Genomic DNA, 23,234 nt, shown 5'->3' with positions numbered 1-23,234 from the left:
TACAAGATTTCAGCTGCAAGAGCTGCTTCAAACCAGTACATCCTTCTGAATGCAACTGGTTAACCCCACACACAGTTTTTCCATCAGTTAAAATAAGGGACGCAGGTGAAGCAGCACACAAAGTCACAATGCCAAAGAGGCTTTTCCTAAACAGGGCATCATTATGTGGCTTGAGCTTAGCCAAGGATGCTGAGGCCACTACAAGTTAAGGGCTCTTCCCATTTTGCAGTACTGAAGTTGAACTAGAAAAAGATTCCTGTCCAAGGATAAGGATTTTATTTTCTTTTTAAAGAAACTGGGATGGAAGGAGTGGGGTATTGGCTAGAGAATAGAGTATGACAGCAATCAGTAGAGAATGTGTTGTCATGTCAGATTTCCTCAGCAAAAGCTGCTCATGGTAGTTTTGTGATGGAAGTTAAGTTAGAGAAAAACTGACAGAACTGTGATTTCCCAAAGGAAACAAAGCAAACATAATCTACTTTGAAAAAAATCTGATTTTATTTTTGTATTGAAAAGACCTGTCAATTTAAATAGATGTTTATTTCCATTCACGGTCTCAACCAGTGTTGTGTGTTAACATTATTCAGAACTGTATAAAAAGCCATTTGTGTTACATCAGTTAACATCCTAGAACACTGGGGGAGGGGAGGGTTTGAAGCAGCTTAACATTAAAAATAGGATGTTCCCAAAAAACTTACAACTGATGCGGCATCTTCTATTCTAATTTTATAGGAGCTGAAGCATTTTGCAAATACAATTCAAGTTATTTGGTCTTCAGGAAAAAAAAAAATATTTTAAAACCAGATTGCTTTCATAGCAATATTGAAGCTGTCAGCTGAGAGAACACACACACACACACACTCTTGTGTGTGCAAACACACACATGGAGAACCACACTGAGCACAACTGGAACACCCCATTCAGTACTTGGATTACATATGTGTTCCTCTGAATCCACGATAACAGTTAATTTAAAATGCTAGTTGCCTCCTTTTTTTTTTTTTTTTTAATATATACATGGTTTCCATGGAAACCCAAGATTCTGCACCATCAACTGACATTTATTACTCATGGTGCTGTGAAGTTCTCTAGTGAAAGGGCCAAATTCCAAAACCTTTACTCAAACATGCACGTACCTAACCGAATCCAATGGACAGGGGAGAAGATGGTTTAGAAAAGGGGTTGCAGGGTCAAGGTCTAGATTTGAAAAACCACATGACAGATTGTCATTCAAAAAAAGTTTTTTAAGTCATTCTTTGGTTTATTTCCATGATTCCCAACACTGTCTGAAAAGCCCAGAGACAGTCACTTGAGAAATCATAGCTCTAAAGCAAGCCCACAGCATTTTTTTTAAGTCTTGTGTATTAAATGTTTAGAAGACTACAGGAATTCAGAGTACCCCTTACATTCATGTCCCCAAAAATCTAGTAACTGCTTAAGTGCATGCACTGAGGCACGACCGGCATGCCTGTAAATTCATATTGTTCAAGTTAAGAGTAAATATAGCTGCAAAAAACCCCACCCACCTATAATTAAATGGTCATTACTAGCAATACTATAGTGACTGTCTTGTTATTAAAGAAATGCAGACATGGTTTCTGCCCCTTTGGCTCGCTCAGCCAAAGGAAGCTGTCTGCTCGATTTAGAAAGAAAGCAGATTTTAAGAATCCAAGGGAGTTTAATATTTCTGTGTTCCTGGGGTCAATTATTAATGTAAAGATGTAGACAAATGGCAAGTATATGAAAGCATCTCTTGTACATTCCAAGGTTTGGAAGTCAAAAGCAGATCTTGACTTCCTTATGCTTAAATGTTATGGTAGGCTTGGAAAACCAGCAAGAAGTAATGTATTATTTCCATGGAAAGCAAAGTAGAACTAAGTCTAACTGGCGGTTTTTGCTATGCTTACTGTAAGGCAGATTTTATTGCAAAGATAGTTACCAGTCTGCTAGTAGGAAAAAAAAAAATACAGGCAACTATACTCAGAGAAGGTGGCTGATAATTACTAGTGACAACTTCTATTTTTTAGAACAGCTCAGCTTTAATGTACTTTCTCGAAAACAGCATTTTCATCACTGGTTTTCACTTCCTTCCCCATCCCATGTTAACTATCAAAAATCAAGACGGGATAGAATGAATTGCGGCTATTTACCAACCAACAACATCTCATATTCCAATGTTATTTTTAACTGGAAGAAATATAAGTCATTCTTTATAACCTACTGCCACTGGTTGTTTATAAATATCTGCTTGCTGCAATAAACACTGGTCATTGAAATATTCATTTGCAGTAACTACTTGGCACTAGGTTAATATACTTGTAAAGTTTAATGGAAGTGCTTCTGATGTACACACAAGCACTTAAAACATCAGACTTTTTTAAAACTTAGTTCTGGGGGTTTTAATATCTATAGTTACAGTTTTCACAAGCGTTTCTGAAAGTATTAAATCACTTCAATAAGTTTAGAGGCTCCTGTCTCAGCATATCTACGTTTCTCAACAATTACAGAATAGCTAATTTAACATTCTTGCTCCCTATGCTGAGACAACATGGTACCAAAATTTAGTTATAAAAAGAGGCATTTTTGGTCAGGCTGACCCCCCCCCCAGCTGTCCCTTAACAAAAAAAGCAACATAGCTCAAACCTGTCTCCTCTCTCCAGAAAAAAAAAGACACCTAAGGCCACAAATGTACATTTGCCAGAACATCAGGTGTTGTCTCCATTTGTGGCAACTGTACATTCCCACTTTAAAGAAATACAGTCTGAAAGCCCCATCGCCACCACCACCTTTAAGGATAAACCCCCTCAGAAGCCAGTTTAGGCAGCAGTGCATATGGAACCACATTACATGGAAACGGTGTGTTAAAGCCATTCCAGCTACTTCAACTAGTTTCTAGCAATGTTTAATCAAAATTCCTAATTTGCAGGAAAAGAAAAAAAAATAAACTTGATGTAGAGAGAGGCATAAAGATGCAAAGATAATCACCACAATGATCCAATAGCAAAAACTCTTGTTTAAAGGTTTTCTTATGCTAGAAAAGGCACACAACCCCTTGTGAACTAGAGACAAAAGCTAGCAGGACTACAGCAATAAACCCAGAAGAAAAAGCCTACCAGAATTACCCAATTGCCTACTGGGAAGGAACAATGAAGTAGACAGGCTGCTCTTGCTCCGTTTTGTTTGCAGGGAAGTGGTCAAATTTAATAGTCAAATTTAGCCACATTAAGAAACGTTTAACAAAAGCTACCCCAAGAAACCAGAACAAAACTTGACGTTTGGGTCAAAAGGCCAAGACAGGCCCTTCCATAGCATGTAGCTGAGTGAGTTCAGAGATTGGCAATGAAAGAAAAAAAGCTTTAGACATGTGATGGGAACAAGCTTTGGGATTTATCGAACAGTCACACCAAGCTTCTCCAGCACACGCACTCCCTTTTCCTGGTATTCTTGTCGGGTCATCCAGAAGTTGTCTTTGTCTTTCATGATGTCTGCTAGAACCGCGCCCCCCAGGAACACCATGTGCTTCCGACGGGGTGGATCCTCGATTCGGATCTTAAATTTCTAAGAGAAAGGAAAGAAACTGTTACTGGGATCCCTGAAACAAAGATAAAAACCGGGCTTTCCACCAGAACAATGAAGTGGAAACTGTCTAGTGAGAAAAACGCGACCGGAGAACTGAAACGTCAGCTCACCGGGCGCTCCGTGTGAGCCTCCAGCTTGTGCAACCCAAGCGAAATAACTACTTTGCACTGGAAATTAGAGACAGCTATTGACACCTCCTCCAAAACTGTACTTTCAGTATATCCACAAAAAGTCCAGGAGTCAGAATATAAAATTAAAGACCCAATTTTTGCATTTCATGAACACAGTAAACAGTGAAATACTTCATAAGCTTCAATGGCTAAAATTATCAGAAGTTACCAGATCATCAAATCACAAAATATTTTAGAATTATACCCAGTTTTAGAAGGATAGCCGAAACAGATTTTAAATTTATACAATCAGCTTAACAAATTAATATTCCCTTAAATTCTTCAATGCTAAAGCTCTAACTTCAAGAGCAATAATGAGTACAGTCATTTGTGTGCAATACTGTCTCAGTTGTAAAACATTCTGTACAACTGAGTCATTCCATATTGCCACAAAAGATATTTAGAGGACACTGTATTAAGAATCAGGGAAGTTCAACTTAGTTCAACACTGGAAACTCCACTCAAAGGAGTTTTCTCTGTAAATATCTCCTCCTTGAAAAGCAGACAGCATTATAACACAGTGTTACTTCTGTAATGTATGTGTGGCTGTTGCCTCCTTATCACAGTAACCAATGAAATAGGAAAACTTATTCCACTTGAACTCCAGCCTCTCACTTTTGAGTATTTCATTTGTAGTATGAATCAAAACTTTCAGATTAAAAAAAATACTTTTGCCCAATGATGACTTTAAGGCACAAATGACTTTCCTTAGCTTTGTTTAGCCTACATTACAAGTCGTGTCCTAGCCCATTTTATATTCGAACTAATCCAAGACTTAAGGAATTACTTGCTTTTAGCATGGACTAAAAGGTGACTATTGCAAAGGAAACGCAGGGGTGTGAAGAACAGAGAGGCAGCGATTTTGCAAGTCACACGGAGGGCCACCCGCAGCCTCTCATTTTTGACTACTTGGTTCCCTCTAGTGGGGATTCAGGATAAGACTCCGTGTCCCCCCAAACGAAGCAGCCACTCAATACCCACCGAGAGCTTTTCCACATCTCCTTTCAGAACTCGTTCCAGGTAGAGCTGTTTCAGTTCCCGCTCCAGCCGCGAAGGCAGCCCGGGGTACATGGTGGACCCTCCAGACAGCACAATGTGCTTGTAGAATTCAGACCTGACCCAAAGAAAAACAGTCTTTCTAGTGTTGTATAGTTTACCCTGTTATGAGGGGTAGGTACCTGTACGGACAGGGGAGCAAATACAAATCTAAAAAATGGTGACTACACAGACTTGCTCATGCTTCACCACAAACCAGCAGTAAAAAAAAAACCTGTGCTTTCAAGATTTTATCTGCTCATTCACACTAAAATAGTTTCCAGACAACCTGCTGAGCTCCAAGACCACAGCCTGAGCCCCTCTCCCAGCATACACCCTCCCCTAGACATTAGTGTCTAAAGCAAAAGATGTTACTTTGAATGCAGTTCTCACATCACCCCTGCATCCTGACAGAGGATTTGTGCTCTTACCTGGTATCAATGTCAGCGGCCTGGATGGTGTTAAACAGCAACTCAGCCACACCAACCCCTTCTACATTTATTAAGTGAGGCTGGAAAAGGGCCTCCGGTGCCTCGAACCGTTCTCCACCGACTTTGATAATCCTGCCATCCGGGAGCTAGTGAAGCAAAAACACCATGGAGAAGACTACTTTTAGCCACTTGAATACTAAAAAAAAACCAAGAGGAAATGACCTACATTGCTCCCTAATGTTTTAAAACAGGAAATTGTTGATACTTGTCAGCACTGCAAGAAGTCGTTCAGTACTACTGAAAGAATACACAAATTCTTTAATCACTGCAACTCACTCTGAGACATCAGGGACCAGACACATCCATACCAAACATTTCCTTACAATACCAACTCCTATTACCAATTTAAAAGATGATCTTACAGCAAGAGTAATGCTTTTCTGCAAATTATTTTCTCCCATGTGTGATCACAGGAAGTTTCCACTAGGAGCAAGTTTACCACTCCTGACAGCAGATATCAGTCTCATATGTCTCACTGTTATATGGATGAAGCTGAAAGAATTTGATATGCTGGAGTAAGTCCACTTTCTCTACAAGTTCCCACACTGTAATAGTCAAATTTCAAAGATCTACAGTGACAAAAACGAGTGCAAAGTCTTCTGGAAAATCTGAAAAGAAAAAAAGCTTTTAGAAGCTTTTCCCAGAACCAAGTAATCTGATTCTAACAGACTCCTATGGCTGGGAAATGAGCTACTGCCAAGAAAAATCGTGAAGGAATCAAAGCTAAATCAATTTAAACCTAGGAAGTTTAGGACAAGAAAAATTGTCTCTAAGACACTTACCGTGTAGGATTCAACTAATACTGTGGTCTCTAGTGCCAGTTTCTGCTCCTGTTCAATGTTGTATCCCACGTAACAGAGCTTTTCCTTGATCATGCGAACGGTCTCAAAATCAGCAGAATGGTTGAAAGCGTAACCTCGCAGCAGGAGGAGCTGGAGGGAACACAACAGGTTAGTCCAGATCTCTCAGTAGAGGTGAACACTTAAACATGTATCTTTAAAAGCTCATCCCCCTTTTTTAACTGCAAATTTAGTATTGAGACAAATCCATCCCGGTATATCCGTTATGACCAGAAAAGCGGAATAGCAGCAGCGTGACTCCAAGTGGGAAATTTTCTTCATCACTACAACTTTCAGTGTAACCATCACAAAGACAAACTAAAGATAACCAGAATAATTCTTATATTTAGCACTTCACTTCAGAACACTCCAGTGTTCCAGTTTAACCATAAAATTTGTCAATCCAGAATGCTGCTTATACTTAAAGCACCCAAACAAACAAATTGTCTTTCAAGCATGCTGTCTTATTTAATAATCAGGGAAGAATCACTACACTATTTTCCACACTGTAAGAAAGTCTTTCTGAAAATAGACGAGTAGAACTGAGAGAATAGAGTTTAGCTTTCATTTTATGTGTTGAGAAAGCCAACTTTTGAGGTTTTCCTTCCCAAATATGGAATAAATTCCCTTCCCACAAGACTGCCACTAAGAAAATGTGATGTCTCTGAATAACATCAATATCATCACGTGTGATTTACATGAGGAAACATAAGAATAGACTGAAGGAATACAGAGACAAAGGAGTTCTTTGTCTAAATTAACATATGAATAATAAAGGGAAACTGTATAGTGGTTTATTGCTCTCAAGGGATTTTAACTTGAACCAAAGTACCACAGATAACAGCCTCAACCTTTAAGAACTCTTCCCAGCTTACCTTAATGAGGTACCTAGTGATATCCCTCCCAGCGATATCTAACCGTCTTGTGAGATGAGGGAGAGAGAAACCTTCATAAACTGGGCAAATGTGGGTTACACCATCTCCAGAGTCCACAACAACACCAGTCAACAAACCTAAAAGGATGGGGAGGAAAAAAAAAAAAAAAGTGCAACTTTTATTAGTACTTTCGTAAAAAGAGCAGAATAGTAGCGAGTTTAAGATTTTTTCATTGTAATCTTAACACAACCTCTGTTCCCTCAGTCATCACTGGATTTTAAAGCTAATGTGTTCATAGTAACAAATGCTTTCATTTTTTTTTTTAAAGTATTACCTCTACTTTTACCTAGATGCTTAGAACTCTACCATTTGCAATTTTACCTGGTGTTTTGACATCTTAAATTGCACTCTAATTAAAGAGAAGATCTATGCTCATTAAATGCTTGTTGGGGCACAAATTCCTCCACAGATTCAGCTGTATATGTGCAACCTTATATTAATTTCTCAAATATGAAGAAACTTAGAGATATTCAGGCCACAATTTTACCTTGTTACAACGCTTAGGACTTGTTGATTTTGACTGGTATTCAAAAAACCAAAGCAATGCTTTCATAAGGTGGAGAATATTTGGACTGCACAGCATACACCTAATTTTTTCCACACAGAAGTAGCATTAAGCTGAATCGGATCCACTGTCACGGACTAAAAGAAGTCAACTCTCATGGAAAAGGTTTACCACAAAACCATTAACTTCTAAGGTGTACAAAACTGAGATATCATAAACATGCAGAAACATACGTTTCTCTACTTTAGAGGCACAAATCAATGGTGAAAGTTGACCAGAAAATAGTTTTATAGTTTTTCACAAGCTGCCTAAAGCAAGAAAATATATTTTAAAGGGAGACTTTAAAAACGCACTGAAATGAGGTACATCTCTATGTAACTTTAGCCACTACTTTAACCTTTAATATAACATAAATAAGATGTTTTAAAGGGCTTTTTTAATTTTCAAAAGCAAATGTTTTATTTATGGGCCTCTTGATTGTTACACCTTAGAAGGTCTTCAACTTTGTTTTAGATGATGGTTTGTACAAACACTGCAGACTGCTCTAAGTTGTGACACCATTTTGTTATTCACAAAATAACTGAGCACTACACAGTAAGGTACATGAACAATTACACAGATTTTAAGACTGTAGATGTTAGTCAATTAAATACTTAAAAGAAGCAAACCGAAGAAAAAGCAAGGGGAAAAAAACATAATAGCACAGATTGCAGTAAATAAAATTAATATTCAGGTGTGCAAAAGTGGTTTTGGTTCAACTGGTTTTAATGACTTGCATAACAGAACCACCTTTCCAGTACCCCATCACTTTGCCTCTTGGACACAGAAACTACAATGATGTGTTAATGGACAAGGATATTTATGTCCTGCTATGTGACAGCTAAATACACCAAGCCACTAATAAACAGATGTAAGGAGTCACTGTATTAGAACTGATGTGCTTGAGTCACTCCTTAAAATCCTAAATGGACTGCAGCCAGTGGTAGAATTTCCACTGGATTTAGTCAATCTGTAATTTTCTGCTCAGACTGAGGAGCTTTTAACCTACTTTATCTGCAGCAAAAGACTCAACTTTCTACTTATTTTTCCCCCTGAAAATATTGCAAAAGCCACACGATCATTATCTTGAAATTCACTCATGATCAGAAAATCAAAAGTCAGCCATTAAGACTTGGCGCCAAAGGCAAAACAATCACACCCTGAAACAGTAACAGTTTTGATAAGCCAGGATTTTGCATTTACAAGCACATCCCCGAATGCTTGTAATGCATGAAAATAACACTGACAGTGATACCCATCAATATTTCCCCAAAACAAAAAGCAAGCCTGTCAGAGCTGAGTTGGAGCTGAGCTTACTCAGAGAACAGCCTTGAATTAAGCCCAAGACCCAGTGATGCCATATTAGTACTTTGGCTCAGCAACACATTTATAAACCAAAGAGATTTTAGGTTATTTTTGCCTACCTTGAGCATACAGAGTAAGAACAGCCTGGATGGCTACATATACCCCAGAAAACTGGTACGTCTCAAACATAACCTGTAAGAGGAAGGCAAAAATTAGCTCCCAAAAGCAGGCCAAATACTAAAAGAAATTTCATAGAGGTGTTTGAAAACTGTATTTCTAGCATTTTATATTTTTACTAATCAAAAACCCAGTAGTACATTCAGTTCCATACCTCACCTGTTCACACCAGATAAGACACATGAAATATTTCACATCTGTTTAGCAGAATGCTTACAAGAAAACCCTTACAAGAAGGGAATACTCACAAGAAAATCCACACACCCCCTTCTGCAGCTTTACTAAGCCCTTTTCCAAAGTGCTTAATGAGTGGGAGGCAGTACTTGCAGACCAGACAAGCACCTCATTACTGAAGTGTGACTTGGGAACGCAATGTTTGTTAAAGGTGTATCCTCTAAAGCGAAGTTCAGGGTTTTATTATTCTGCATATCAAGCCTCACAGACTTTTTACAACTGCAGATTCTGTCAAGTAAAACCAGACTCCTGTGCATCTGGGTCTAGAACAAGTCCAGTGTCACAGGTTTTTCTCTGCATCTGGGCCACCTTTTTCCCTTCTTTAAAGCACAACCGATGGCAAACTTCTAAAATTACTGCAAACTCCACTACAGACAGAAAACTGCAGGTTTGCAGAACTCACACTGAAATATGAGAAGTAACTGCTTCTCTTGCACATGAGGTTCCCCTAACCACTAAACTAGTTTCAGTGAAGAAACAGGCCAAGATTAAAGGATGGAGGGTTTATAGGATCTTGTCTTCTTTATAAACACAAAAAAGGCCAAGTAAACAAATCATACTGTACAGCAATTTTCCCCTCAAAATGCTTTACCAGGAAAAACGGATGAACTCTGATTATTTCAACACATAGAGAAGTTTTGCTTTTGCTACTCTGCAGCCTCCTGAGCCCTTCTGCAACTTCTAGGATTAGAAACTGATTAAATCCTAAGTACTCCCACAGCTCAAGTAAAAGATATCCAAATATTGTTGAAGAAAAAAGCTGATGCCTGACAATTTTAGAATTCTGAGCTATTTAAGAAACCTCCTCTGTTAGAATAATGTGAAAAAGAACAGAAAGGGAACAGTTGAAAGGGCAGCAACTCAAAGAGATTCCATATGAGTAGTCATTGTCTAAATCCAACACTATTCCAAGTAGATGAGATTTTCAAACAACATGCTTATTAAATGAAAAAATAACATAAGGAAAACCTAAATTATCAACTTCATACAACAAAATGAATACTCAAATGGCATTAGTTACTGCCTTCACATGTTGTATCAAACCCTTTTATAACCTATATGCAGGCCTTTTGGGGGTTGTTATTCTTTCCTTCAAGACATATTTGACATGAAAAATGCCTTGACATGGGACATATATGTTAACAAATCTTAAGATGTAAATATCGAGCAGGATGTTCTATGAAAAGATTCTTCTTCCCTTGAGAGCAGATTTTGGATTACCTACGAAGTGATATTCTAACTAGAAAGGAAGAATTAAAAATTGGGAAGAATGGTAATGAATTCTAGTCTGGGATTAGAAGTGACTGTGCTCGAGTATCTCTACAGCTACTTGATATGCCATTACAGTCTGGCTGCTTCTGAGGGTGTTACAGAATGAGAATGCAGCAGAGAGAGACAAACAGCACCTAGTTAAGCTGAAGAGCAACCAGTGTCCTGTAGATGCTGTGAAAGAAAAGGCACTTTTTAAATACATATTTTACAATACAGCTGTCACGTGAATACGTGCTGCCTTACTCTGAGGCTGAGTTTGATGAAGAAATGAGGTAAGGAATGAGAATTACTAAAAATAGAATGAGGGACAGCATATGTAATTATCTATCCTCTTGATATGGTCCAGATGACTAAGCTTTCCTTTCAGAATGCTACTGCACTGTATCCTAAATTGCACAGACATTATTATATTTACTGCAGGCTTTAGGAAATATCTGCATTCAGTCCTCTGCTTCACACTGGGCTACCCTCCCTGGAAAGGAGGAGGCCATGTCAAAAACAGAAGGAGTATAAATACACTGTCATTAAAATAAATATTGCAAGTCCTCATAACATTGTGTTCCATTAAAAATATTAATAGAAACAATGAGCTTCTGTGTAACTCGAATTTAAATTTACAGAAAGTGATTCTAGTTCTCACTAATCCTCTAGATCACGATTAAGTATCTACAATCTCTGGAGTGGTATAAAAAAAGCAAACAGAGCAATGCAAATATTTTATCAGAGTTCAGAGGCCATACTGTTTTCAATTTATGGTATAAAATTGCTTGGCACCAGAATAACTAAAATCCAGCCTTTTGTGTTCAGCAGGAAAACAGAAACAAGAACACTGTTGTAGACAGCTGAAAAGCAAAGAAGCCTGGGCAGGAAATAAAGCCATTCCTGCTACATGGAGGCCACCCAGAATAATCTGCTATGCCTATCACACCTCAGCTGACTGATGTGCAGGACGTGGTGTTACCAGTGTTGCACTACATAATAGTTGTGTAATGGGTCCCTAATGTCCACACAATTGCTAAAAAATGCTGAATTTAGATAGCATGGTTTGACTTTTTTCACTTAAGTTTTACCTTTGCTAGAATTCATTTGCTCCCAAGTCCCTGAAAGAAAGGATTAGCATAAATAACATTCGCTGCCATGTTGCAAGGAAAAAAAAAAAAAAAGCACTACTGTACTTGTGACAACAAAAGGATTTTAAGGGAAAGGTCAGCAGGTAACAATAAATATAAATTCTTATTAGAATAAGCAATAAATTTGGGGGAAAAATATATATACAAGCTTTGATATTCAAAGTTCTGATAAATGGATATGGTTACAGACTTGGAATCCATTTTTCCCATTCTATCAGGTATTCTAAGAGCACTTTTTTTAAATTACATTTTAGTTACACTGAACACCTATATTAATTGAAAATACCTATGATGCTTGAGAGGAAAAAAAAAACAAACAAAATGGGAAACTAAACTTTTTGTTCTCGTCAAACATTATTGCTCTTCAAAACTGTATCTTTGTCACATAGTACTGGAGCTAAACAACATCTGACAACCTACATGAACACAAGGTTCAGGTGGAGCTTAGATCACCCCGGGCAGCCCTCTGAGATCGAGGATCCAAGAACCAGGCTTTCCTTCTTAGAAGGCTTTCATTGATAATCCCTAGCACTAATTAATGATTAGTGCATGGGTTGTCATCACACCTTTGTCTCGACCGCCTCCAACAACACCGCTCCATCTGGTGAGCATCATCCAGCTCCAATCTCCTCTGCAGCATTACTGGCTTACAGAAGTCCAAGTCATTTAAAGTAATTAACATTCATCCAATAGCTCATAATCAACGAATCTTGGATATATGCAGACAGACATGTATTCCCAATTCTGTGTTCTAATGCTGGTATGGCTTGAGACAAGAAGCCTGCTACAGCTTTTGAATGAGATCAGCTTGTTTGAATTTAAGCTCGGGAGCATTCATGACTATGGCTGAGGATGAGTTTTGGTTAGAAAACAGAACTGCTTTGCCTCAGACAGTCACTGTGTGTTGATGGAACAAAAAACCTCTTAGCAATATTTCACGGACAGTCTGTGTCAGCTTCTACTAGACAGACATACCTCCACAATCTTCTCCCTGTTTTTAGTTGGATTCATGGGAGGTTCTGTGAGTAGAATTTTACAATTTTTTGTGTCAATATTAAGTTTTTCTGGTCCAAACGTGTAATCCCAAAGGTGCTTCATATCATCCCAGTTTCGAACTATGCCATTCTCCATTGGATAATTCACTTCCAGCATTGACCGTAACTCACTGGCTTCATCACCAACCATGAGATCCTGCAAAAATTTTAATAGAGAGACACGTCAGTGCTTGCAAAGTTTTCTGAACACCAAACTCCTCAAGAATGACAGTGAACTGCTTCAGCCTGTGTCCAGCTGTGTTCTTAAGCAATGCCCACATTTTTGAACCATTTTCAGGTACTTAGGAGAGAAGTAGAATATATTTCATGTAGTATTTAAATTTGGCTGTTACCCATCCCAAACCTTTTCCAAAATGAACATTATTAATTCAGTTAATTCAATTTCAATTAACCTTAAACAAACAATAAACCCTGTTAGAGACTACGAGCACCTCTGTAAGTACAGATGTTTCTCCACTGACACGTCCAAAATTATTTTATCAAATACTAATTTCTAAGAGCTGAGATGCAAAACAGCACATAAGGGTAGTAGGTGGGATTGGCAGAGTATTTTTCCATGCATGTTGCAAATTTCTGTGCACAATACCAAAAAAGGAATAATGAGTGGTGAATAAGCATACCGAACAGTAGCAAAAGCAAATAAGAGATTGTAAGTTCCACACTAGACATTAAAAGAAACAATGGTTTACATATTGCCTGTGTCAGTAGGGTGTGAAGAGACACATCTAAATATAAAATATAACCTCGTCTGTTCCTTGCCAGAAGTTTCAAGCCAAAAACCCAAGTAATGCATTCTTGCACAAACACAACCAACTAATGCAGTTTGTATAGTCATTTCACACTGATTAAGCAATCTGTTTATTAAAGTTAGTTATCCAAACACTGCACATTCAAATTAGTAGCATCATATCTTCTCCTTTCCCACGTATTTCCCAGAGGAAGCATGTACAATAACATCTTATCTTCGCTCCCTATTATATCCCACAGTTGTCTGGGATAAAGAAGCCTGGACTGACTCACTTGTACTTAGCCTATAAGAACATAATTCTAGATACCAACAGCCCTGTGTCCATACTAATATTAATTGCCAAAAAAAAAGGCCAGCTGCTTCATCCAAAAATATGCCACTGCAGTTTGCAGTTGCTGTGGCACAGTAAACTTGGAAGTGAGGATTACTCAACCTACTACTCAGTGCCAGGGAAAAAAAGATGCACAGCAAAAAAATCCAGTGTCTGGTTTACAATGCCCTTAACAGTAACCTCGTTACTGTTGACTATATAAAAAAAAGTTAATTGAAAATAGTTTAAGTCACACCATTCTTCTTCCACCCCCTCTCACTGACAAGGTGTTTTGTTTGTTTTCCTTGCACAGTAGATCACACTTCAGCTCTGGACTGTACAGAACACAAAAGTCAGGACTCCAGTGTTTTAAACCAAAGGTACTCTGTTGAAACCGTATTATTAGAACTCCACCACGCAGCCACACTACTCATGAGAATTTAAGACGACAGAAACTCCACCAGTTAGAAGACTTGGAAGCCTTTCTGTGCATTGTTCTCTGAGGCTCTCGGCTGCTGGACAGGACATAGCCCAGAAAAAGCTGCTATTCAAAGGTGCAATGTGAAAGTTGCACGAAACTTTCACGTCCTTTTAAAACAAAGATAAAGGGCAGAACAACTGTTCTCTCTTGAGAACATTAGCGCTAGCACACTAACAAACAGGCACACTTGGCAGGTGAAGAGGAAGAAGGACGACACAACTGAGTTTGCAGAGAGGAATCAGTATCGTGACATCCAATATTTCCACCACTTGGTTACTCAGGAATGTTTGTCTAACTGAAATCTGAACGTTTCTTCAAACTCTCGAGTTTTAATGTTAAATAGAGCACTTTCTACTGTTAAAGATGCTGAGTTCATGTTGATCTTTCAGTGTTATTCTTGCATCTTGCAAAACTACAGGTTATGTAGCACTTAGAAGCAATACATAAAATATTCTCATGAATTAGTTTTGCCAATAAACCAAAGCAATGAACAATGTCCAAAATAAGTATGTATTCAAATGTAAAATGTAAGACAAGACAAAACAATGAATAGCATTAAAAAAATAACATAACAGCTACTAGGTCTCATCAAGCAAAAATGGTAAACAAAAAGCACAGGGGCACCTCACTTACCATCTTTTTGTTATTCTACTTCAACAGGTCAAGAAAGGTGAAGAAAAGGTAGAAGCAAGAAAGTCAGAAAAGGCCTAAATGAAATTCTCAAATTACTTTAAGTACACAGTAGAATTAGGCTGAAAAGAGATGCAGGTACAGCAGGAAATGATCCGAGTTAGTTTAGTTAGGGCCAAACTAACATTCTCAGGGTATCAGATTAAATTGTCTGTTTAAAGGAAGCTACTGCTACATGTCAGTGGCATGTCATGTTTAGGCATCCTAGGCTGCAAACAGGATCAGTATATCTGCCTATCTCTCATAAATAGGATTCTCTGTATAAATATTCTGTAACAATGGAGTTTTACCCTGGGCAAGGTGTTTATCTGAAGCAGACAAGACTCTGCACAAGGTAATTGACCCTAACTAGCTCTGACAAATCCTAAATTTATATTTTGTTTTAAAAATTTCATTTAAAAATCCAAGAACTGAAAACTACTAATCAGTAGTGACTTACTAGTACCTCTAAACCTGCTGCAAAGACTAGTAAGTCAGTAAAAGCTAAGAGCAGCATCTATCCTTCTGGGTTTAGAGTTTTAAGGTTGCAATTTTAAGCAAAATAATCCCACTAATAACTGAACTCCTGTATTTATGTCCTGAGCTGAGGACTCTGAGTAGGAGAAAAAGCTGTATCCCTGCTTCTAGCCAAAAGGAAAATCCATACAGAAAATATGGGCAAAGCAACTTGAAACTGGTAACTCGATGGATGAAAACCACTGTTTTGATCAGCTTCCAGGCTCTTTTCACAGAGTTTCCGAATTTCTCAGGAATGACAGCTTTCCTGAATAGTTTTGAAAAGTTAAACTCTTGCCAGCTTCCTTTACTCAGTTTCAAACTTATCCTGTAAGAACTCACAGTGAATGCCTAGAATTAAATTTTGGCATAAAACTCATCTGCTAAAATATATTTCTTTTAGGAAATCTGCAAGAATCTCACAAAGAAAAACAGCACTCACGCTTAACAAGTCTTCCTACTGTATAATCCTACTGGGATACCCAAAGTATCTGTGGCAGGGGCTTCTTCTCTTGATACACTGCTTCCTTAAGAAAGGTGACAACTTGTTATAGGCAGATGCTACAAAACTTGTAGGAAGACTCTAGACACAGTTTTTACTCTGTACAATACACCCATGTGATCCATGCTCAAGCAGAAGACCAGCAATGCATGTGAAATTATAGTTTACTGGTTCTTTTGCACTGATCTCATAGTAATTACCCACCTCTACCTCCTATCTTTTTATCTTTTCAATTTAACACTGTTATCTGTAACAATTATTAAACCAAGTTATCAGGTAATCAGAGGATATCAAAACTGGCAGGACAGGCTGTATCAGACCAGCTCAAAAGAAAACACAACTTCAACAGTGAGATTTCATGCAAGAAAATCTTTTTTGGACTTCAGACTCATAAATCACTGCATAACTTTCATAAAACTTTACCAAGATCTCCTTTAAGGAGGCTCCTCACATCAAGTTCAAGTAGATACCCAAAGAAACTCCCGTCCCCAAGTCTTGCAAGAGAAAGGAAGATGTTTTCCCTCTCCTTACAAAAAAATCCTCTCTACTGTGAAAGGGAAAGATCTCCATCCTCTCAACCAAATTGTCCTAGCTGACACAAGGTAAAGCAGTATTGCAATATTAGCAACACAAAAAAAAAAACAAACCCTATGAATGCATTTGGGGAAGGTTTGATGTCTTTCAACCTCTTGACTTCCTTGTGTGGCCTTCTGCTGATATTACAACTGTTTTACAGGCAGTAGCAGAAGTCAGATAACTCAAGTTCTCCTTGTCGACTACAAGGTTCTGAAAATAAAGAACAAGACTGGGCCAACTTTTTCTTTTCCTCTTCCTAAACTGCTGTTCAGAAACAATAAGGAAAGCAAAATTGAAAGCCTGTGTAGATATGGTCCTACTTGACCTTCACTGGCCTAAGTGAGGACTTCTACAATTCTGCATTGCCTCCTGCTTCTCCCTCACTCTCCAAGTGGAGTTTGCACAACTGTGTAGTAAGGCATTCAAAACTTTACCTGACAAAGAAATCCCTTTTTCAACTGGATCAGCTCACTAAAGTGGCTCACCACATGCCTGCACAAGCAGCATGACCAGCACAAGGTGAGAATTGTGTGGCTAGAAGCAAGAAGGGAGGATGTGACCACAGCAGGACTGAGACATTTACTGAAGCCTGTATCGCAGAAGCAACTAGTAACACTCAAAGCATTACTCTGTAATTATAAAACAAGTGAGAAATGACAGCTCCCTGGACTTCAGAAAAAGATTCTCAAACAATGGTTCTCCCTTCATGTCTTGGAATAATGTCCCAAGACAGAGCAGCCTGGACAGAGCCTCTCTAACTGCTATGCAGTACCCGGGTCCATCAACAGCAAAAGGAAAACAAAAACAATAGAAACAATGAAATGCAAACACAGCCAAGGTTAAACATCTCATACAAGATCACAGGTGATCAACTGTGACTAGAAAGCAAATCGTATAGAAAGACCTGGAAGTTCCATCAGTTCTTCAACACTATCTCAGAATCTCACAGTACAGCTTGGTGACAGTCAGTTACTTCTGTCCAAATTCTGCCTTCTAATCGTGACATTATTCACATATCAGCATTTGAAGCCCCTTTTTGCCCAGAACCACTTGAGCCCTACTTGCTGCTTCCTCAGGTGTACTACCTGAAGGCCTCCAGTGCTTTAGATTACCCTCCTCATAACCTTACATAGTTTGTGACAGGCTAAAATCCAATACAGAAATGAATCAAGAAATACTGAAACAGCATAAAGGGGAGTTAAGAAGAAAGCATTTCCAAACATAACGTAAGTCAAAAGCTGCCCTGTATATCTTCATCTGTCAGAAAAAAATAATAATCAAAAAAATTTACCTTGATTTCAATGTTTCCTACTTTAGCAGTTGATCTTATAATGGGTCTTCCAACCAAAGCTGGAAAAATGTGCTCTGGAAAATTTGAGCCTGCATAGCCACATTTCACAAACTGAAAAGGAAGAAATTATTTTATTAGAATATGCATTACTTTTGTTAACCAATAGAAACCTGGTCTGGGGTAAAAAATTAGAAGTCCAAATTTAAGAGCATGTGTCCCACTGGAAACCAATTTGATTTATATTTTCAAATCAATTTTACACATTTCAAATGATGCATTAAAATATTACAATATTTTCCAGAATGTTTTCTGAATCAAGACTGTCGGATTTTTAAAACATGGTATTAAAACAACTAAGTACATTGTGAGGTGTACAAGAGTCTGGTGTCTGAATTTGGATTTGGCCACTCCATAAAAAAGTCCTCCAGCAACCTGAAATCCATAATTTTATAATAGATCACCTTCTAATGAGTACCCAATGAGACCTACTTAAATCACCTCTCCAATTAAAGCACACAGTAGCATAATGAATTACACATCAGAAAAAAAACCCAAAACCTTGTGAAGTCAAGTTTTATACTCTTATAAAAAGTGCTGAACTGTGAACTAGCAGATAAGTCTATGCAACTCAGGTGGATTTCTCAAAGTTCCATAACTTTCAGGGTTTCTTTTAAGGATAAAGTTTCCAGTAAGCACTTCTAAAACCAACAGCACAACCAAAACCTCAGATGATGGCAGTTCACACCAAACAGGATGCTCTGAAAGTGTTTGTTACCCAAATATATACAAAAGGAAGCTTTATATCACCAGGTCCCAAGATAGTATATACACTAAGAAAACAACGACAACTTACTGAACATTAAAAAAAAAAAAATACAGTCACTAGAGGAAGCTCAGTTGTTAATCATGAACTTTAAATGTGTCAGCAAGAAGTTACAATTTTAGTTCACAGGGAACAGCAAGTTATGTTCTTCAGCTATCCTACATGCGTGTATCATATGCACACTTTGCATCTTACACTGTATTAACATGCCAGAACAAAAACAATTCCACCTGCAGAGTTACTCAACCACAGAGGTGCAGCAGTGGTAACCCAGTACCACGGGATCACTCAGGCTGGAGGGAACCTCAGGAGCTGTCTGGTCCAGCCTTGGGCTCAAAACCAGTCACCCCTGATCTCAGAGCAGGTTGCTCAGGGCTTTGACCAGTTGGGTGCTGGAAGCCTCCAAGGACAGGCAATGCACAGTCTCCTTGGGACCCTGTCCCAAAACTTAATTAGCCACTTCAGGTTGTATTAAAAGCCATCTGCTAGCATTTTCAAAGCATTTACCAAGTTTTCTGGAGCAAGGTCTGAAGGCTGCCACTGGAACAATTATCCCAGCAAAGAGTACAGCTAATTGCAGTGAGAGGAATTTTGTCATTACACTAACGGGAACATGAAAAGTCACTTGCTGTTGCTTGTAATTATTCACCTTACTGCAGTAAAAAAGAACACCTGTTTTGGAAAGAAATTTATCAAGCCAGCTACAGAAAGAGTCAAGAGATATTTTAATTAAATATGGGGTAATAGAGGGAGAAAGGATTTTTATTTTTTTTTTTTGCTTTTTTGTGACCCTGATTTCTTTCACTCATTCAGTGCTTGCTGTCTCCAAAGGCAGAGCTGTCTGGAATACCTGAAGAATGACACTGTGTACACAACGCATTTTACTCATTCTACTTAAATCCGAAAAGGCAGGTACTTATCAATTCTTTTGCTTATGTTAAAGCCAGAAGTACCTAGGAGTTATATAGATCTTATCTGTGTGTTCAAGAATGCAGTGCTGCTATCAGAAAGCAAAGAGCAGCCTCAAGCATTTCTGGATCACACTACCTGAATACACCAGAAGACTTTATCAGAAGTTTTAAACTCTGAGGAAACGCATGAGACATTTTGAAGGACTGAGCTGAGTCCAAATAATGGTGTCCAAATTTAAAGGAAAAAAAGCTCCCTTTCAGGCTTAGCAAATTGCTGCATAAAGGGCAATCACACAATTTTTGTTGCTTCTACAGTATGGAGGTATGCTTGTTATAAATTTCACTGTGCAGGGCCTGGTCAAGCTAGAAGGAAGTTCTATGAAACATCTGATACAATCCCATCCTCCAGCTTAGGGCATCCTGAATTATTCCAAGTACAACCATAAGCAGTACCCCACACGCACCTTTGCACCCATATGTTTGTCTGCAGCTTTTCCTCCTTTTCTGCCCCCTCCCACCCCCCCCAGCGTGAAGCAACTTCCCCACCAGTCATCACCAACCACGGTGGTCAACAGAAGTAACAGGACAAATAATATCTAAATAAATCTTTACAACTCAAGCTCCTGGAACACCCCTCAAGAAGCTCCACTACCCACACTTTTAAACCCTGCTGGAACCCCGAGATTCATAAAGCAACCACTGAGATATGAGATATGCACTGACTACTGCACAAAAAATCAGCAAGTGCCTCTCAGCCAACCTTAAAAATACCTCTCAAAATCACACACAACTATGCTGACCTAGAAACTGCTGACCTACAAAACCACTATTCTTACTATTTGATCTCAATAGTAACTTCCAGACCCCTTCTGCATTAAAACCTTGACATACCTTCCCAGGAAATTAACTACGTTAGCAGTGAACAAACTCTAGATTTTAAAAACAGATTGTCATTTCTCCAACCAGCCTAAAACACAATCAAAACCAGATTTAAAATATGTGAACTGCAGTGAGTGAGATTAAGCTTGGACACTCCCAGTCTGTTCCCCACCTCTCTCAGACCAGAACAGACCACCTTAAAAATTACATTTTACAAAGTTCTATAGATTTAGCCATACACAGACAGAATTTTAACTCCTCTTCAAATTTGAAATTTCCCTCTCCGGTCCACATAAAAATTTGGTGAACATGACAGCAAGAGAGCCTTGTACCTCAGCTTCCCCATCAATGGGAGCATCCCTGCTGGAATATTCTCCCTGACATAATCCTGAATATTCAGGTGGTTCAGTATGTTTGTGATGACCCAACGCTGGCTGAAGAAACCAGACTCAGTAAAACTACCAATAGGTAAATGCACCTAAAAAACACAGCTCTGTATAATAATAGATGCTGGACAGTTCTTGATATTTTGAAGGGGTACAAGAAACACAAGACACTTCTCCCTCCTGTCCGTTACTGGAAATCCTCCAAAATCTTCAAGTAAACGTTATGAGCTGCAGTAACCTGGAACAGAATCGGCTTCTCTTTTCCAGTGCCCAGCACGAAACGCTCACTGTTCCTGCCGCTCTCAATTTGAAACTCTCCAGTTTAAGTAAAGTGTACTTGTTTCTCTTCCATGTCCTACTGTGCCCACCTCTCACAACAATTATTAGCACAACGCTCATGTTTCGAACAATAACATGAGCACTCAATGAATTTACCCATTTCTGTAGGGACTTCACCACCATTTATTTTTGCACACATTTAGAATGTTTTAAGAACAGCTACCTAGCCTGCCTGTGTGCAAGGCCATGTATGTAAGAACTTTTACCATATATAGTTTCTTCTCCATTTCACTGTGGTTTATACTGACTCTTTCACTTCCTATTGAGTCATCAAACACCGAGAACTCGCATGTATAAGTATTCTTTCAAACTAAAAGAATGAGGAAGCTCACGAATAGGTCACGTGACAAGTTTTAAAATGAATGCTAATATTCTTATCAGATCTCTGGGCTTGATTCTTTCCATTGATGCAACTCCCAAACAAAAGCCTTAAACACAGCTACAGCAATTTTACAGGCCACTAAGTAACTTACCATTTGTCCTGTAACAATAAGAACATCCACCTTTAATGGTTTAGACCTTTGAGGTGCCATTGCCTCCCTCCCTCCTACACTACATGTTGCAAGAACTTCCTTCTAGTCACCTCTTCCTCAAAGATTGGTTGCAGCTTGACACATTCAAAGCCCTTGTGCAGCCTGGCAAGAGCAGTAGATTTCAAAGACAAGCCTAAAGTTAAAACCTCCACCTGATTTTTCCAAGGATATTCTCCATTTTTTTATCTAACATTTCTGATGCCTGGTAGGAGATCTAATTTCAATCACAGTTTTAAGTATGACATATCAGAAATCACTCTGACATTATACATCTCTTGTCATACAGGAAAAATATTATCATCAAAATACTGGTTTGACAATACAGAGCTACTTGATAATCTTCAAATGCAGTTGAGCCTCAAAGATTTACTGAACAGAATTTTCTTCTTCGTTATCTCAATACTAGTTCAATTACCCCAATTCGATCTAAATATTTTGAGTTTTACTGATTTAACCATTGTTTCTTGACATTCTGCCCTCCCACCCAAGGAGCTCTGTGGCCAAGGCACTTCCCTACACACGTTGTTCTGCTCAGAGGCCAAACACGACCCAAAGCCACACAAGCTGGAGTGACACAGGCCCCTCCTCTCGCACCATAAAGGCACCTTCCACTGCTGGGAGGTTTTTTATATCCTGCTGGTACAACTCACAGAGGGGAAAAAAATGCATCAATCCTGGATGTCCCTGGAATTAAAAGATAACGTTATGTCGTAAAGAAATCTGTGTTGCACACACGGCTTGGGAAATTTGATAAGGACAAAAGCTTTTATCCATGTCCCACACCTGGGACCAGCCAAGGCACAACACTGCTGTCACTACCAGTATACCAAACATTTCACAACTCAGTGATTATTGCCATATAAAGGACCATAGCGAAGGATGAAGCTCTTATTTTTTTTTCTGTTTTGGGCCTGACAACAGGGATATTAAATAATAAAGATATTATTACTGAAAAACCACAAACAACAACAACAAAAAAAGCAAAGCAGCTTCCATATCCCTTTGTAAGAAAAAAGTGCTAAATGTTATATTTTTCCTTTTCCTAAAAGATACTATAAAAAGTGCCAAATGTTCTAGACCCCAGGCTTAATAATGATAATTTTTGCTATAGGAGGAAAAATGAAGAGACATTAAAACTGTCAAACCCCAGACCTGTCAAATATGATGTTCTAGTTCTTCCTGAACCATTCTAATCATTTCAGATGCTAATTGGAGAACCCTCTAATTCAGGATGCTGAATGTCTACCAGCAGCATCCTTTGTCTCGGCTGTTCTCTTCCTAGGCTTATAAAAGAAAAAAAAATTCTTTTTTATTCCAAGCGTCTATATAAAATAAAACTTCATTTTTTTTTTGCCATTCAAAAGATCTTAATGTACCACCAGTTATGTTAACTCTCCATAATAAAAATGATATTGCTTTACTACGGGAAACCCTAGATTGCTAAAAAAAAAAAAAATACCATGGGGAAATAGCATCTTTTTTTTTTTTTTTTGCTCTAAAATGG

The 23,234-nt window shown here is 38.4% G+C and overlaps 1 protein-coding gene across 3 annotated transcripts in view; it reads right to left on the bottom strand.

Moving 5' to 3' along the window:
• Positions 1-476: 476 nt before the first annotated feature.
• The window catches only part of ACTR2 (ARP2 actin related protein 2 homolog), a 23,246-nt gene continuing 488 nt past the window's right edge, over positions 477-23,234 (bottom strand). The window contains exons 1-10 of one of the 3 annotated variants that reach the window (XM_017818847.1): positions 21,671-21,745; positions 17,860-17,970; positions 14,939-14,953; positions 12,687-12,902; positions 9,018-9,090; positions 6,990-7,126; positions 6,058-6,207; positions 5,216-5,361; positions 4,731-4,863; positions 477-3,558 (exon numbers count right to left, since the gene is read on the bottom strand). In XM_017818847.1, the coding sequence (XP_017674336.1) occupies positions 3,388-3,558; positions 4,731-4,863; positions 5,216-5,361; positions 6,058-6,207; positions 6,990-7,126; positions 9,018-9,090; positions 12,687-12,902; positions 14,939-14,953; positions 17,860-17,970; positions 21,671-21,730 (1,212 nt within the window). In that variant the 5' untranslated portion in view covers positions 21,731-21,745 and the 3' untranslated portion in view covers positions 477-3,387. Of the gene's footprint in view, positions 3,559-4,730; positions 4,864-5,215; positions 5,362-6,057; positions 6,208-6,989; positions 7,127-9,017; positions 9,091-12,686; positions 12,903-14,938; positions 14,954-17,859; positions 17,971-21,670; positions 21,746-23,234 lie in introns of those variants that run through there. The other 2 variants (XM_017818849.1, XM_017818848.1) reach the window with 2 other exon arrangements.

This window comes from Lepidothrix coronata, unplaced genomic scaffold, assembly GCF_001604755.1.
Source record: "Lepidothrix coronata isolate B3197 unplaced genomic scaffold, Lepidothrix_coronata-1.0 Scaffold71, whole genome shotgun sequence".
In the NCBI taxonomy this organism is placed as follows: Eukaryota; Metazoa; Chordata; class Aves; order Passeriformes; family Pipridae; genus Lepidothrix; species Lepidothrix coronata.
Note: the sequence above shows the minus strand (reverse complement) of the source record. Positions and strands in the feature narration are given on the sequence as shown.